At 40.4% G+C, this 16,680-nt stretch overlaps 1 protein-coding gene across 1 annotated transcript in view; it reads left to right on the forward strand.

Moving 5' to 3' along the window:
• C12H1orf21 (chromosome 12 C1orf21 homolog) overlaps positions 1-16,680 on the forward strand; it is a 241,062-nt gene that overhangs the window by 199,146 nt on the left and 25,236 nt on the right. Inside the window, exon 4 of the mRNA XM_069546295.1 lies at positions 13,734-13,810. Coding sequence (XP_069402396.1) covers positions 13,734-13,810 — 77 coding nt within the window. The remainder of the gene's footprint in view (positions 1-13,733; positions 13,811-16,680) is intronic.

Genomic DNA, 16,680 nt, shown 5'->3' on the forward strand with positions numbered 1-16,680 from the left:
CTCTCCCTGCCAGGTATACATTCTTCCCACTTCAAGACCCAACCCTGCCTTTCCTTCTCCAGGAAACTTCCCTGATCCCTCCTCGGAACTGTCATTGCAGGTGCTTGCAACACACATATGTCTGTCTCTTTTTGAAGTCTCTTCTCTTTGTTTTTAGTGGCTAGGAATCATACCTTTGATTCCCCAGCACAGCCTGCCACAGAAGTACCATGAAATAGCGATTTAGTGAAGAATGGGCCATTGTGTTTCTCTGCGGTGGTTTTCCACTAGTACTTTTTAGTTTATGTCTCTCTCTGTATGTGACTATTCATGGAGAGCTGTGGACCTGCGTTTTGATATTGGTTTGGCCTCAGTTAATGGAGTTTTACAGATGTGATAGGCTGAATAATGACCCCCCCCCCCGCAACCTTCCAGTCTGTCTACATCCTAATTCCTAAAACCTGTGAATATGTTCATTTACATGGAAAAAAGGAAGTAACTTTGATTAAATTAAGGATCTTGACATGGAGAGATTATTCTGAATGATCACAAGGATCCTTACAAGAGAGATGCAGGAAGATAAGAATTAGAAAAAGAAGATATAAAGAAGGAAGCAGAGGTCAAAGAAGAGAGATGCTAAGGGGTTGACTTTGAAAATGAATAAAAGGGGCATCAATAACAATAATAATGCAGATGGTGACTGCAGCCATGAAACTGAAAGATGCTTACTCCTTGGAAGGAAAGTTATGACCAACCTAGACAGCATATTCAAAAGCAGAGACATTACTTTGCCAGCAAAGGTCCGTCTAGTCAAGGCTATGGTTTTTCCTTTGCTCATGTATGGATGTGAGAGTTGGACTGTGAAGAAAGCTGAGCGCCGAAGAATTGATGCTTTTGAACTGCGGTGTTGGAGAAGACTCTTGAGAGTCCCTTGGGCCACAGGGAGATCCAACCAGTCCATCCTAAAGGAGATCAGTCCTGGATGTTCATTGGAAGGACTGATGCTAAAGCTGAAACTCCAATACTTTGGCCACCTCATGCGAAGAGTTGACTCATTGGAAAAGATTCTGATGCTGGGAGGGATTGGGGGCAGGAGGAGAAGGGGACAACAGAGGATGAGATGGCTGGATGGCATCACTGACTCAATGGACATGGGTTTGGGTAAACTCCGGGAGTTGGTGATGGACAGAGAGGCCTGGCGTGCTGCGATTCTTGGGGTCGCAAAGAGTCAGACACGACTGAGCAACTGAACTGAACTGAACTGAAAGGGGGCATGAGTCAACAGAAGCAGCCTCCAGAAGCTGGAAAGCAAATTCTTTCCGAGAGCCTCCAGAAGGAAAAAGACTCAAACACCAATTTTAGACTTTGACCTCCAAATTTATATTTTATTGAATAGGTCTGTGGTAATTTGTTAAGCAGTGGTAGGAAATCTATGTATATTTTGGTACCTTGAAACATGGCAGTGCTGTAATAAATACCTAAAAATGTGGAAGTGACTTTGAAATTGGGAAGTGGACAGAGACTAGAAGAATTTTGAAGAGCTAATAGAAAAAGCCTAGATTGCTTTGAACACCTAACAGAAGTGTGGATATTAAAGACTGCTAGTGAGGGTTCAGAAGGAAATAAGGTATATATTATTTGAAACTGGAGAAAAGGAAACCACTGTTATATAGTAGCAAAAAGCTTAGCTGAATTGTGTCCTACAGGACTGTGGCAAGCAGAATTTGTAAACAGTGAACTTGATTATTTAGCTGAGAAGATTTCCAAGCAGAGTGTTGAAGTCACAGCCTGCTTTATTCTTGCTGATTATCGTAAAATGGAAAAGAAAAGAGATAAATTGAGGGGAAAGCTGTTCCTTAATCAAAAAACCAAGATTTGATGATTTGGGAAATTCTCAGCCTATCCATATTGCAAAAGACACTAAAACTTGGAGATTCACTAGCAGGAAAGCTTGCTCTGGAGAGAAAGCCAAGAATGTAACTGAACAATATTGTGCTTGTTTCTGGAAAGGATTAAAAAGTCAGAGTATTTAATCACACAGATGTCTCTTTGAATAGACTTGGCATGTGATTTAGGCATGAATTCCCTCAGCCATCTCAGCCAAAGCCAGGAATAGAGGTGAGATTATCCAGGAAAGATCTGTGCAGGAACATCCTGCATTATGGAGTGAATACCATGATATACACAGGAGACCCATGAGGATCTCAAGGAAGTTATACCAACAGAAATACTGCTCCTTTGAACTAAAATGAACAGAGAGTGAACTGGAAGAAGGTTGTTGCACTCCCAACCTTCTATAGGCAGGAAACAATCTGATAAGAAAAACTCAGCTGCAACCCTGTGCTCCCTTCAAGACAAAAAGGAAGACTACAAGCTAGGAGCCACAGGCCCAGAGGGAAAAGTCTTAAACCACAGAGGATTATTCCAGCACCTTAAAACCTAATGGGGTTTGCACAGATTTTGAAATTGCTCGGGACTGATGAATCCCTTTTCCCTTCCATTTTCTCCTTTTTTTGAATGGGATCACCTATAGCTGTTATTTTCTGTCTATACCATCATTTGTTTTATATAACTTGTTTCTAGTTCCACAGGTTCACAGATGGAAAGGAATTCTGCCATAGCATAGATTATAGCCAGAGCCTCATTTGTATGTAATTTAGATCATTTAGGTAGTGAGATAATTATATAATGGAAGTTTTAAGATGATGAAATTTAAATAAGACTTGAGACTTGAACTGATACTGTAGAGAGTTGAGATTTAGGCACCATGGGATGAAGTGCAGGTATTTTGCATGTGGGATAGGTGTAAATCTTTGGGGGCCAGAGGGGCACTGTGGTAGGCTGAGCAAAGGCCCCCTCCAAAAGTGTCTACATCCTAATCCATGGAACCTGTAAATATGTTATCTTCATGGGAAAGAGGATTGAATTAAGAATCTTGACCTGGAAAAATTGTCTTGAATTGTGTGAGTGGGCACGATATAATTACAAGGATCCTTGTAAGGGTGAGGAAGGAGAATCTGAGTTAGAAAAAGAAGGTTTAAGAAGTGGAGGTCAGAGAGGAGAGAAGATTCTAGACTGCTGCTTTGAAGATGGAGGGAGTGACCATGAGCCAAGGAATGTAGGTGAAATCTAGAAACCAGAAAAGCAAAGGGAACAGGTTCTATCCTAGAGCCTCGAAAGGAAGGCAGCCTGTAGACTGTTTTTAGACTTCTGCCCTCCAGAAATGTAAGATAATGAATTTGTGTTCTTTTAGGTCACTAATTTGTGTTCATTTGCTGTAGCAGCAATAGGGAATTAATGCACCAGATTTTCTGGACACTGACAAATTTGGAATTAATGAGAGTTGTGGGTATGTCAGTTAGATCAGGAATGCTGGAGTCTGATTTTTGGCTGGCTTGTACACCACAGTGAGTGCCAGAAAAAAGATCATGCCTCTAAGAAAAACTAGATCATTTAAGTTTTTGTTTTTAGCTTTGACATTTACAGTTTCTTAACTTAGTGAGGAAAACCTGTCAAGATTTTGGTTCATCACAGGCAAAGTTTAGCAATTCTGCGCAAATGGTGGTTTTTTGTTAAAGTATTAAAGATGTGATGGATGATATGTTTCTTTGTTCTAATATTTTGTTAACTTTGACGAAATACACTTTGGATTTTTTGCCTGTGTTTCTACCCACCATAAAAATCTAGCAAAAAAGATGATTGTTTGTGGCTACTCAGCTCTTAAATACCATCTTTTAGGGACCATAGTTCATTAATAGTTGGATTCTTAAAATCTTTGGTCTTTTTATTATGGATCACAATGGCTATGATTCACATCCCTATGTGTTTTGTTGTATTTGATGATTGGAAAGGAGAAGTGAAAATAGAAAAATTAAGGGGTGTGTGGGTGTGGGTACAGTTTTCTGAGTGGGGAATAAACCACGTATTTTTGCCTTTATTCTGTCTTACTGTGTCCAGGTAGCATTTAACATAATATACTAATGTCAGCTAACCATAGTTTCAGCTTTGTTTTGAAATCTAAGCTCTGGCATTTTGGACCAATTTAAACTTTCAATAACTTTTTTTTCACGTTGAGTAAAATTAAGATGTTTAATGGATTTACCCATCAGACTGTCTGGAAAGGAAGATCACAGTGATTAATATTAGGTAGTTCTTGATAAAAAATAATAATAAAACTGTAAAAAATAGCATTATGGTCATTATTAGGACTATTTTTTAAGTGTTTTATTGGAATATAATTTTTTTACAATGTTGTGTTAGTTTCTGCTCATAACGAAGTGAATCAGCTGTATATCCCATCTCTCTTGGACCTCCCTCCCTCCACCATCCCACGCCTCTGGGTCATCACAGAGCGCTGAGCTGAGCTCCCTGTGCTGGGCAGCAGCTTCCCACGAGCTTTCTGTTTTACGCTTGGTCGTGTATTTATGTCAATGCTACTCTCCCAGTTCAGCTCACTCTCCACTCCCCTCCACGTCCACTGGTCTGTTCCCTATGTCTGTGTCTGTTCCTGCCCTGCTAATCAGTTCATCGGGACCATTTTTCTAGATTCCACATACATGCCTTTGTTTCTCTGACTTCACAACATTCCAGTTTTTCTCCTTCCAAGCAAGTAGTAGGATTGTACATTCCCCAGTCTCTTGAATTTCAGTGTGGTCCCGTGACATGCTTTGGTGGAGTAAATATGAACACTTAACTGGTATTCACCTGTGTTCTCCCCTCCCCTGTCATGTTGATTATGAGAGCACATGTTGACATGGGGCCTCCACTAGCCTGAGTCCCTGAGTGATTAGAATGAGCTGAGCCCCTCTGCCAGCTTGCACTGGATGTGCAGCAGGTGTAATTCATAAACTTATATATTATTAAACTACTGATACAAGGAGGTGTTGTTTTACTGCAGCAAAACCTACCCTGTCCTAACTGAAACAAGCATCTAGGTCAAAAACTAAATATGGTCACCTCACCACAAAAACCTAGAGATACATCATCTTGTTGAAAACATCCTTAACTTATAATTCTCAGTGTGATTTATAACAACATTATAGCTTGTTTCTTTTAATTCCTGACATAGTAACTGATGTGAAGAGCCAACTCATTGGAAAAGACCCTCATGCTGGGAAAGATTGAAGGCAAAAGGAGAAGGGGGTGGCAGAGGATAAGAAGGTTAGATAGCATCACCAATTCAATGGACATGAGTTTGAGCAAACTCTGGGAGACAGTGAAGGACAGGGAAGCCTTGCATGTTGCCATCCACGGGTTCACAAAGAGTCAGACAAGACTTAGTGAATAAACAACAAAATAGTAATTTAGTGACTTGGTTCTAGGTTTATTGGTAAACAAAGAAATCTGAGCAATTTCTTACAACTCTATTTACTTTTTAAAGATTATTTTAAATGTTTCTATATACCTTGTGAAACAACTACGTGAAATATATTAGGTGCTTTAAAACTTATTTGCTCCACTTAACATTTACTTGATATAAAATGAGGTCCATGGTAATATTTTAATTTATAGAAAAAGAATTTCCATAAATCTGAGACTTGCCATGCCAATTTCATCAGTACTAAGTAATTCTAATGAAATACTAATAATTCTAATCATCTCTGTGGACATGTAATTTATTACATTGACCTCACATAATTATGATACAAGTGGGCCCATATCAACAGTTGCATTGGTTCACCTCAGCCTTGTCATTTGCTAACATCCAGAAATTCTGTTGGAATCAATGTGGCTCAGCTGATCACCATCACTAAGAAGATGGAAGATAAAATTCCTTTTTATTTGAAGGAGGTGGTGTCCTGTCTCATGCTAATATCACTGAAGAAATCACACATAAAACATCAAATGAGGTTGTATTCTCAAAGAGTATATCCTATAGGATACTCCCCCAAAGCTGGAATGATCGTTCATTATTCACAATTGAACATGTTCTCATTTTTTAAATGTAGGTGTATCCCACCCCCCGCCCCCCAAAAAACCCCTCTGAATTCTTATTAACGTATTGGGTTGGCCAAAAAGTTCGTTCATAGTTTTCTGCACCATCCTATGGACAAACCCGAACAAGATTTTTGGCTAACCCAATACTTACCTTTTCTAGTTTTCAGGTACTTTCTGAAATGCCAGTGGTTGAAATGTACACACACGCTGAGTCTGTGTGGAGAGAGAAACCCGCTGAGTTTGTATATATAGTGCTTTTGTATCTTTTCTCTGAGGCAGCCCCTCATTAGCAGTCCCAGAAGCTGGTACTCCAACCTCCATTATTTTTCTCCAGCCCATCAGCTTCCTCCATCTATCAGGCCCCTGGGATTTCTTTATAAAACAGAATTTCCCGCTGTTGGGCCCAGAAAAAAAGAAAATGAAATCCCTCCTCACACTTCCAACCCAGACCAACTCTGGAAACTTCCCTGCAGTCAGACTCAGGCAAAGAAGTGACAGGAGCAAAGAAGCTCCTTCCCTTACCAGCAGGAGGCGGGGTACTGTCTTCCACTGCCCAAAGGCACTGTGCTACTTTCTTTAGAATTAAGGAGCTAAAGGTCGAGAGGATTTTTTAAAGAAGCTGTCTGTTTCTCTTGGTATTCTGGCTTTCCCTTTGGGAGATACCCCCCAGGGGTTGAGAGCAGCAGGATAAATATATTTCGGTTTCAGTTCAGTTCAGTCGCTCAGTCGTGTCTAACTCTTTGCGACCCCATGAACTGCAGCATGCCAGGCTTCCCTGTCCATCACCAGCTCCCTAAGTCCACTCAAACTCATGTCCATTGAGTTGGTGATGTCATCCAAACACCTCATCCTCTGTCATCCCCTTCTCCTTCCGCCTTTGATCTTTCCCAGCATCAGGGTCTTTTCAGATGAGTCAGCTCTTTGCATCAGGTGGTCAAAGTATTGGAGTTTCAGCTTCAACATCCGTCCTTCCAATGAACACCCAGGACTGATCTCCTTTAGGATGGACTGGTTGGATCTCCTTGCAGTCCTTATTTCGGTTTGATGGTCTCCAAGTAGGGCTTCCTAGGTGGCACAGTGGTAAAGACTCTGCCTGCCAATGAAGGAGATGCAGGTCACATGGGTTTGATTCCTGGGTCAAAAAGGTCTCCTGGAGAAGGAAATGGCAACCCACTCCAGTATTCTTGCTGGAGAATTCCACAGACAGAGGAGCCTGGAGGGCTATAGCCCATAGGATCACAAAGAGTCAAACATAGCTGAGCATGCCTGCGCACAACGTGAGAGAAGCTAAGAAGAGAGTTTACCTAGACACTGACAAGTGTGTTCTGTTCATAAAGAAGTAAAATTATTCAAAGCAAAGGAGAAATTGTTTGATTCGCTGTTTAAATAAACCTGTCACTACCTGATGTTAGTTTGCAAGCATTTTTGAGAAATGGATGCTTTTTTGAAGCATCAGTGAAAAGCCCCCAAATGTAGAGTTCAAAGGATTGCTGCTCTGGGAGGCCTTGCTATTGACCCCTGAGGCAACCCTGCAGAAACCCAAGGCCCAGTTTGAAAACTGCTCTGTGGAAGGCCAAGAGGGGGAATTCCGAGCATAGAAGTTTCTTTTCTTTGGAATACAAGTCCTCCAACTTTTTTGAGCTAACAATCATCTAGGATTCTTGTTTAAAATGGAAATTCCTGGGTCCAATCCCAGAGAGGCACACCCAGGAGGTAGTGCATAGCATCTGGCAATCTGTATTTTAACAAGCATTCCAGATGATTCTGATACCAGTATCAATAGATCATAAAAACAGAGCTCTACCAACTGCCTGCTGAAAGGAAAGAAAGAAAAGAAAGGGATTCCCTGGTGGCTCAGATGGTAAAGTGTCTGCCCGCAATACGGGAGACCCGGATTTGATCCCTGGGTCAGGAAGATTCTCCTGGAGAAGGAAATGGCAACCCACTCCAGTACTCTTGCCTAGAAAATTCCATGGATGGAGGAGCCTGGAGAGCTACAGTCCCTGGCATCACAAAGAGTGGGATAGGACTGAGCAACTTGCCTGCTGAGGGCCCCTTTCATAGCTTCATCTTAACCCCACTTGGTCCCAGTTTATTTTAGGTACTTAGTTTATGAATGTCAAATGCCATTAAAATGGTTTTTTTCTTGCCACGGGAAGTAATATCTTAGTTACCTCTTCCATCATCTCCCAGTTTAACTCTCTGCTCCTATTCCTGGAGCACCCCCGAGGTGGCATGGCTCTCCGCCCTCCCAGTCGGATCTGCTCCACCTGAGACTCTCTGAGCCTCAGCCTTCCTCCAGCCCTTCTTGGTTTTGTTTGGTTCTTTTTTCAAAGGCAGATCTCTCTAAACATCTCCTCCAACAAACAAACCCGAAGTGGAAGTCAAATGCAAATATAAAATGGACTTTTTAAAAGATGTATTTATTTACTTTTTGGCTGTGCTGGGTCTTCATTGCTGTCCACCGGCGTGGTAAGCAGGAGCTACTCTCTGGCTGCAGCACTCACACTTCTCACGGCGGTTGTTCCTCTTGTTGCGGAGAACCGGGTCTAGGCACGTGGGCTTCAGCAGTTGCGGCACACAGCCTCAGTAGTTGTGGCACAGGCCCCGTTGCTCCGAAGCGTATGAGATCCTCCTGGACCAGGAGTGGAACCAGTGTCTCCTACACTGGGAGGCAGATTCTTCACTCCTAGACCACCAGGGAAGCCCTAAGACGGACTTTTGGTGCAAATACAGCGAATCTGTAAGCCCGTAAATGTAGCAAGGTGTAGGTGTTCTGATAGATACAAAGAACAAATCCAAATAAGTCACATTTGTAAAATAAATAAAGCCCACAATGAAACACCCACTTGAATGACTGTATAATCCAAAGGCAATACCAAGTGTTGGTGGGGAGGTGGAGAAACTGGAACCATGAAAATGGTGCAGTCATTTTGGAAAACAGTTTGCTAGTATCTTAAATTGTCAAATATAAACTTACCATATAATCTAGCAATTCCACTCCTTGAAATCCACCCAAGAGAAATGAAAATATATGTCCACACAAAGACTTGTGTATGAATGTTCATAGCAGCATTACTCATAATAGCCACAAACTGGAACCAATCCATATGTTCATTAATTTTGTGTGCATAAACAAAACACAGTATATCCATATGTTGGAATATTATTTAGCAATTAAAGTAAATTATATAGTGATATGCTAAAGTATAAAGTGATAATGCCAGATGCAAAAGCTTATATATTATATGATTCCTTTTATATGAATCTAGACAAAGCAAGTTTGTAGAGACAGAAAGTAGATCTGGGTTTGCTGAGAGCATAAATGTATGATGAAACTTTGGGAGCTGATAGAACTGTTCTAAAACTGAATTGTGGTGATAATTACACACCTCTAAAAACTGACTAAATTATTTAAAGTGAAAATGTTAATCACTCAGCCGTGTCTGGCTCTTTGCAACCCCATGGACTGTAGCCAGTCAATCTTCTTTGTGCATGGAATTCTCCAGGCAAGAATACTGGAGTGGGTAGCCATTCCCTTCTCCAGGGAATCTTCCTGACACAGGGATTGAACCCAGGTCTCCTGCATTGCAGGCAGATTCTTTACCATATGAGCCACCAGGGAGGCCCCCACTAAATCATTTAATCATACATTTATGCTAAGTCACTTCAGTCGTGTCCGACTCTGTGCAACCCCATAGACAGCAGCCCACCTGGCTCCCCTGTCCCTGGGATTCTCCAGGCAAGAACACTGGAGTGGGTTGCCATTTCCCTCTCCAATGCATGAAAGTGAAAAGTGAAAAGTGAAAGTGAAGTCGCTCAGTCGTGTCCAACGCTCAGCGACCCCATGGACTGCAGCCCTCCAGGCTCCTCCGTCCATGGGATTCTCCAGGCAAGAGTACTGGAGTGGGGTGCCATTGCCTTCTCCTATACATTTATAATGGGGAAATTTTATTGAATATAGATTTTATCTCAATAAAGAAGGTAAATATTTTTTCTTAAGGTATATACCATAATTAAATAATTGACAATTCTTTGCTATACAAAAGAAATAGAAAGACCCTATAGTTCAAGTGTGGCCTGCAGACCCCTGAAGGTTCCTGAGACATTCTCAGGGAGTCTTCAAGGTCATTTTCCTAATAATAAAGAAGCTATTTGCCTTTTTCACTCTGTTGACATTGGCACTGACGGGGCAAAAGCAGTGATGGGCAAAACTGCTTGTGCCTTAGCACAAATCCAGGCACATCTTATTAGTAATCATAGTAGTACTGTTATTATTTTTTATTGGAGTATAATTGCTTTATACTGCTGTGTTAGTTTCTGCTGTACAATGAAGTGAATTAGCGATCTGTATACATATATCCCCTCTCTCTTGAACCTCCCTCTCGCCAGCCTTCCTGCCACCCCTTTAGGTCATCACAGAGCACAGAGCTGAGCTCCCTGTGCAATACAGCAGCTTCCCGCTAACTGTCTTATACATGGTGGAGTATGTATGTCAGTCCTAATCACCAATTCATCCCACCCCCCTTCCCCTCCAGCGTCCACATGTCCATTCTATGCATTTGCGTCTCTATTCCTGCCCTGCAGATCGGTTCATCTGTACTATTTTTTCAGATTCCACATGCATCTGTTAAAATGTGGTGTTTGTTTTCCTGTTGCTGACTGACTTCCCTCTGTATGACAGACTCTAGGTCCATCCATATGCCTACCAATGACCGTACTTCATTTCTTTTAGAAATGACTCAGTAGAAATTAATTTTGTTAACTCTTATGCCATAGATGCATATCTTTTTATTTTTGAATAAATAAGATGGTTATCTCAGGAAAAGCACTTCTGCAGTTGATTGAGCTGCAAGCTGAACTAGCAGTTGTTTTTTTTTTGAGTCACCATCTCTACTGAAGAATACTGGCTATTCAGACTTGGGTATCTGGCAAATGTTTTCTCAGAAACAAATGAAGAGAGCCTGTTACTCCAAAGAAAACCATTGTCCGTTATCGTTGCTGCTTATAAAATTCACATGTTAAACCGGAACTAGAAGTCTGGAGAACTTGTGTCCACCACCATAAGCCTGACAGCTTTTGTCAAGATTTTTCTTGTGAGATTGATGCTGATTTTAACAAATGTGATTTTTTTTCATATTGTATAATGAAATGTGTCAAAATTTGGAGAATATAGGTAAGGGGTCTCGATACTAAAAAGTCTGAGGACTACCGACCTAGTGACTAATGGCATGAACCCTGGGCCCATTCTAGAGTCAATCCCAGTGCTATTACTTGTTAGTTATAGAATCCCAGTAAGTGCTTCGCCTGTCCATATCTCAGCTTCCTCATCTATAAAATGGGGATAATAATGGTACGCATCTCAGAGAGGTGTGTGGGCATACAAATGAATTAATATGTGTATCCTTGTGAACATCAAAATGTGTTGATGTATGCAAACCAGTTAAGACCTGACTTATAGTAAATGCTCCATGATTTGTTATTGATTTCTTGGTGAGTGGTAACTTGTAAAAAAAACAAATACATTATAAATACAAAATCTCTATATAATTATATATATATATATATATATATATATTTGTAACTGGGAAATCTCCAGCTTCTTTGCCCCTCGCCCTTGCCTCTGCCTCACCTTTGGTCCTCTCACTTCCTGGGAAGGCATGTCTGTACCTGATATCCTAAAGTATCTTTCCCATCTATTAAGTCTTTGTTATATTTGATGGGTGATCTTTCTTTTTAGCAACCACAGAATACATTTTTAAGGAAGATTTGGTGAGACATATAATTATGGAGGGTAGTCTAATAAACTGAATAGAAATCGGATACAAGTATATGTCATTCTTAGAAGTCCCTTTCCTGCCTTAGCAGTGTTTAAAATTATGATGCATCATTTAAGTTCAAAAGAGTTTAGGAAATTATATGAATAGAGAAAAAGTATAAGGTTCTGTCTGTCATACCAAATAGATATTTTTTTCAAACAGAAAAAAATCCATTGTCAATGCTTAATCCAAGCAGACATAAAGTTTAGGGAGAAAATGACTCATTTGGAGGGAACCTACATCTTCAGTTCTTCAGAGAGACTACAGTTGAGCTATTTTTACCTCTAACTGTTTAAAAAAGTTAATGATGTGCTGACATCATTCATTTGTTCGACCAATATTTGATGAATGCCTCCTATGAAGTGCCAGGCTCCTAACCAGGCCCATAAAGAAGAGTTGTGTGTCCCGCCTTCCTGGAGGCAGTGCATTCAAGTTTCCTAATTGCTCTCCCACTTTCTCAGTAAAAAAATAGATAGTTCATCTGTTGTTCTCTGACTGTATCAGCAGAGGGAATAGTATATATTTTATACTGTTCAAATGTTCATGAAAACAGTTTTGAGTTTAGTGTGAGGTAGAGAAGGTAAGCTAGACTGCAAAAGGATTGTAGTGACTTTTTCTTCTCCTGGAGGATCACAGACAGAATTACCCTGTATTTTGGAGAACTGACATTATACAGATATGCTCGTGTTTGATGGTAAATAGCAAACAGCCTAGCATGCAAGTCAGTGTAGTTTCTCTGACTCTACATTTCACATGTAGTTTTTCTTACATGGCTTCTGCTATCCTAGGGGAAGCAGAAACTCTTGAAAGAGCTCATTTGAGGACCATCTGTTCTGTGTGCCCTCCCACATCACTCTGCCGCTGGTGAGAATGGTGGGTTGGCCCACAGAACTTTTTACTCCTTGCCCTAGCCCAGGTCTTTAATTATTGCCACACCTCAGGCTGCTTGAGTGTATGTAGTCACCTGTTAAATGGGTTTAACATTTCATTTTGGTAGGTATATTTAGAGAACAAATTTTAAAGCCTTAAAATTTTTTACTGGACTATAACTGCTTTACAGTGCTGTGTTTCTGCTGTATAACAACATGAATCAGCCTTATGTATGTATGTATATATCTCCCCTCCCTCCTGAGTCTCCCTCCCACCCCCACCATCTCACTCATCTAGGTCATCACAGAGCCCCCAGCTGAGCTTGCTCTGCTATACAGCAGCTTCCCACTGGTTATCTGTTTTACACAGGGGAGTGTATGCAATATTTGTTTTTCTCTTTCTAGCTTACTTGACTCTGTATAACAGGCTCTAGGTCCATCCACATCACTGCAGAGCAGTGGTATTATTGAGATAGCGTGCTTGCTGATAATATTTGCATTTTAAGATTTGAAAGTATTCCTTTCCTATGTGGCTGGTTGACAGGGAATAAGAGATCAGATCAGGCTAAAAGCCAAAATACTTCCGGAATATAGGCTAGGTTGAGTTTTATTAATTTAATTGAATTCAATCTCAATATTCATCATTCGTGGAAAATATTAGCTATTTTTAGTCATGTCGCTGTCGCTGCAAGGGCCTTGTGCAAACTCTGTAACTTCAGTTGTCTTTCACAAACAAAATGCACAAAATTACTTATCCTGAGCAAGCAACCAATGACTGTGATTATAACCGCTGTTGCTTTTTTTCACACTAGGATCTTCTGATCTTTGATTCTCTTTCTATTTTTAGCAACTCCACCTAAAATTCAAATACTACTCACATGTAATTTTCTAAAAGGAGCCATTTTATAGTGTTATGAAAGTTCATTCTTCTTTTCACAATAGTGTTCCCTGTTAAAATACCTGGCAGTTCTACCTGTTCTGTGTGACATCTTTAAGGACTTCTGTCTGCATGAGATAACCGGCTGTAAAGGCTCCCAAACAAATTTCACATTTTGGTAATGAAAATTCATGCTCCTGTTTAATTGCTGATTCTTACCTTGTCTTTTCCATGTGTGTTTATGTGTTTCAGGAAAAAAGTGCCAGTTCAAATGTAAGACTTAAAACTAATAAAGAGATCCCAGGATTAGTTCATCAACCCAGAGCAAAGTAAGTTCCAGTTCCTCTTTGCCTATTTTGTTTTGAGAGATAAAAACGTTTTTAAAGTGAGCTCCATTTTGCCTGCTGGATAACCAAGACTTAAGAAAAGGCCTCAGTAATTGAGACACATGATTTAGTCTAAAAGAACATAATAGAGAGCCAAAGCAGACCCAGAGTATATAACGGAGCTAACACTTCACATCAGCTTCACTTCACAATGATGGGAAGTATCTTCATGACCGTGGGGTAGTGAACAACTTTGAATAAGTCACAAAGGATACAAATTGTAAGAAAAATGATTATTTTTTATGACTACGATAAAATTAAGAACTTCTACTTCTCAAAATATACTATAGGAGAGTAAAAGGCCACAAAATGGTGGAATATATTTATAAAACATATAATTAGCAGTAGTGGATTCTTTACCAGCTGAGCCGCAAGGGAAGCCCAGGAATACTGGAGTGGGTTGTCATGCCCTCCTCCAGGAGATCTTCCCAACCCAGGGATTGAACCCAGATCTCCTGCATTGCAGGCCAGTTCTTTACTGACTGAGCTACCAGGGGAGCCCAAGAATGCTGGAGTGGGCAGCCTGTCCCTTCTCCAGGGGATCTTCTCAACCCAGGAATCAAACCAGGGTCTCCTGCATTGCAGATGGATTCTTTACCAACTGAGCTATCAGGGAAGCCCAGTGAGATTTCCAGGATATATGAATTAACTATGTGAGTCAAGAAGTAAAAGATAGAACTTACAGAAAAATAGGCTAAAGACATAAACAACCACTGACTGAAGAGGAAAATGAATAGCTGATGTGTCAGGAAAAACTACCATGTCACACCACAAGACTGGCAAAACATAGTCTGTAGATAGAAAATGTTTACCAGGATGTGGGACAACCAGCACACTTAACTCCTGGTGGTGGGAATATAAGCTGGTACAATTACTTTGGAAAACACTTTGCATTATCTAGTAAAATTGTACCTGGGCATACCTGGCTGCCTAGCAACTCCACTCTCAGGTATATACCCTAGAGAAACTCTTATGGAGGTGTGCCAGTAGGCATACTTTGAAATATCCATAGCAGCACTGTTTATATGAACTCTTAAAGTTCTTGAAAGGATGGGACTTCCCAGTGTCCCAGTGGTTAAGACTGCATTTCTGCTGCAGCAGACACAGGTTTGACCCCTGGTGGAGGAATTAAGATCCCACATGCCATGCAGCATGGCCAAAAAAAAACCAAAAAAAACCTTTGAGATAAAACCCAAATGTCCATCAAACATAAAATGAATAACAGAAAGTAGTATAGTCTCATGATGGAAATACTATATATCAGTGAAAATAAATGACCTATAGCTACACAGATCAAGATGGAGGGATCTCATGAAATGTCAGACTGTGCCAGTACAGTAAGTAGTAGTACCTGCTTATGTACAGTTTCACGCATATAAAAATTCAAAAACAGGCAGAACTAAGAAATACTTGTGTATACATATATTAAACATATGTATATACACATATTGCTCAGTCAACTGAGCCACTCTCAGTTGGTAAAGAATTATCTGCCTACGATGCGGGAGACCTGAGTTCAATCCCTGGGCTGGGAATATCCCCTGGAGGAGGGCATGGCAACCCACTCCAGTATTCTTGCCTGGAGAATCTCCATGGACAGAGGAGGCTGGCAGGCTACAATCCATGAGGTCGCAAAGAGTCGGGACACAGTGAGCGATTAAGCACATATAATAAAACAATAAAGACAAACAAGGCAATGAAAAGGCATTAAATTCAGGATAGTGCTTCTTTCTCCTGGATAGAAGACAATGGAACCAGAGGTTCTATCTCTTAATCCAAGTTGTGGTTACATGCATGTTCCTTTAATTATTATTATTTAAAAATGTATAAATAGCATTATGTTTCCTTTTCTGTGTGTTAAATATTGCACAATTAAAATATTAGAGAATAATGAGTAGTTTTCTATATTATTCTGAAGCTGAGTCTCTCATTGGTGATAAAATGCACTTTCTGTGACTTTGAAACTGCTTGTCCTTTCTTCAAAAAGGCTATTATCCCAAAGGCTGCAAATCTCTTTTGTGCTGTTCTGCCTGACTATGAACAAATTCCCTCAGGGTGCTGATCACATGAGTGAATCTGATACAGTCACTCCCACCCCCAATAAGTTTAATGAGGACATATGTGTAAGTAAACATCATAAGTGGAAAGAGTTGTGTTCTCTGATTCTTCCTGGGAAGGTGAGACAAAAATAACATCATCACTTTAACCTGGGTGACTGTCTGTAGAACTGCTGCTGCAATGGCCACTGTGAGGTGGTGGTCAGGACTCTTCAGGGGGCTGTCCACCAGCTCAGGGATTTAATTTCTCACTTCCAATGAGAACCAGACATTTTAAACTTCATTTATCATTTACAATGTCAGCCAATTTTTCTTCCCAATAATGGGAGAGCCAATTTTTTCACCCTCAGGTAAGTGTTACGCTATGATCACAACCTCCCTAATCAACTTCACTAGTAACCACTTTTATCTACACTAATTTTTTCTGCCTCTGGGGACAACAGATATCTGAAGATATCTATCGAATCATCTTTTCATCAAGCTGTTATATGTGTACTGTTTTTAAATGCTTCTCTTATCTCTGAGTTCTAAAGAAAAGACTCTATTAAGGAGAACTAAGGAGAGTTTCTTTTCTCCTTTAGAGCAAACACTTATTTACTTAATTTTGACACACTGAAATAGCATGCTTTGCAGTCTGGCATGTGCTAAAGCTTCCAGAGACGTTGATTAAATTGGCTCATGTGTTTACACTAAAATTATGAAGAGAATCCCATTTTTCACACAGCATAATGCCCGTGTGTGTGTGTGTGTGTGTGT

This window comes from Ovis canadensis, chromosome 12, assembly GCF_042477335.2.
Source record: "Ovis canadensis isolate MfBH-ARS-UI-01 breed Bighorn chromosome 12, ARS-UI_OviCan_v2, whole genome shotgun sequence".
NCBI classification, from domain to species: Eukaryota; Metazoa; Chordata; class Mammalia; order Artiodactyla; family Bovidae; genus Ovis; species Ovis canadensis.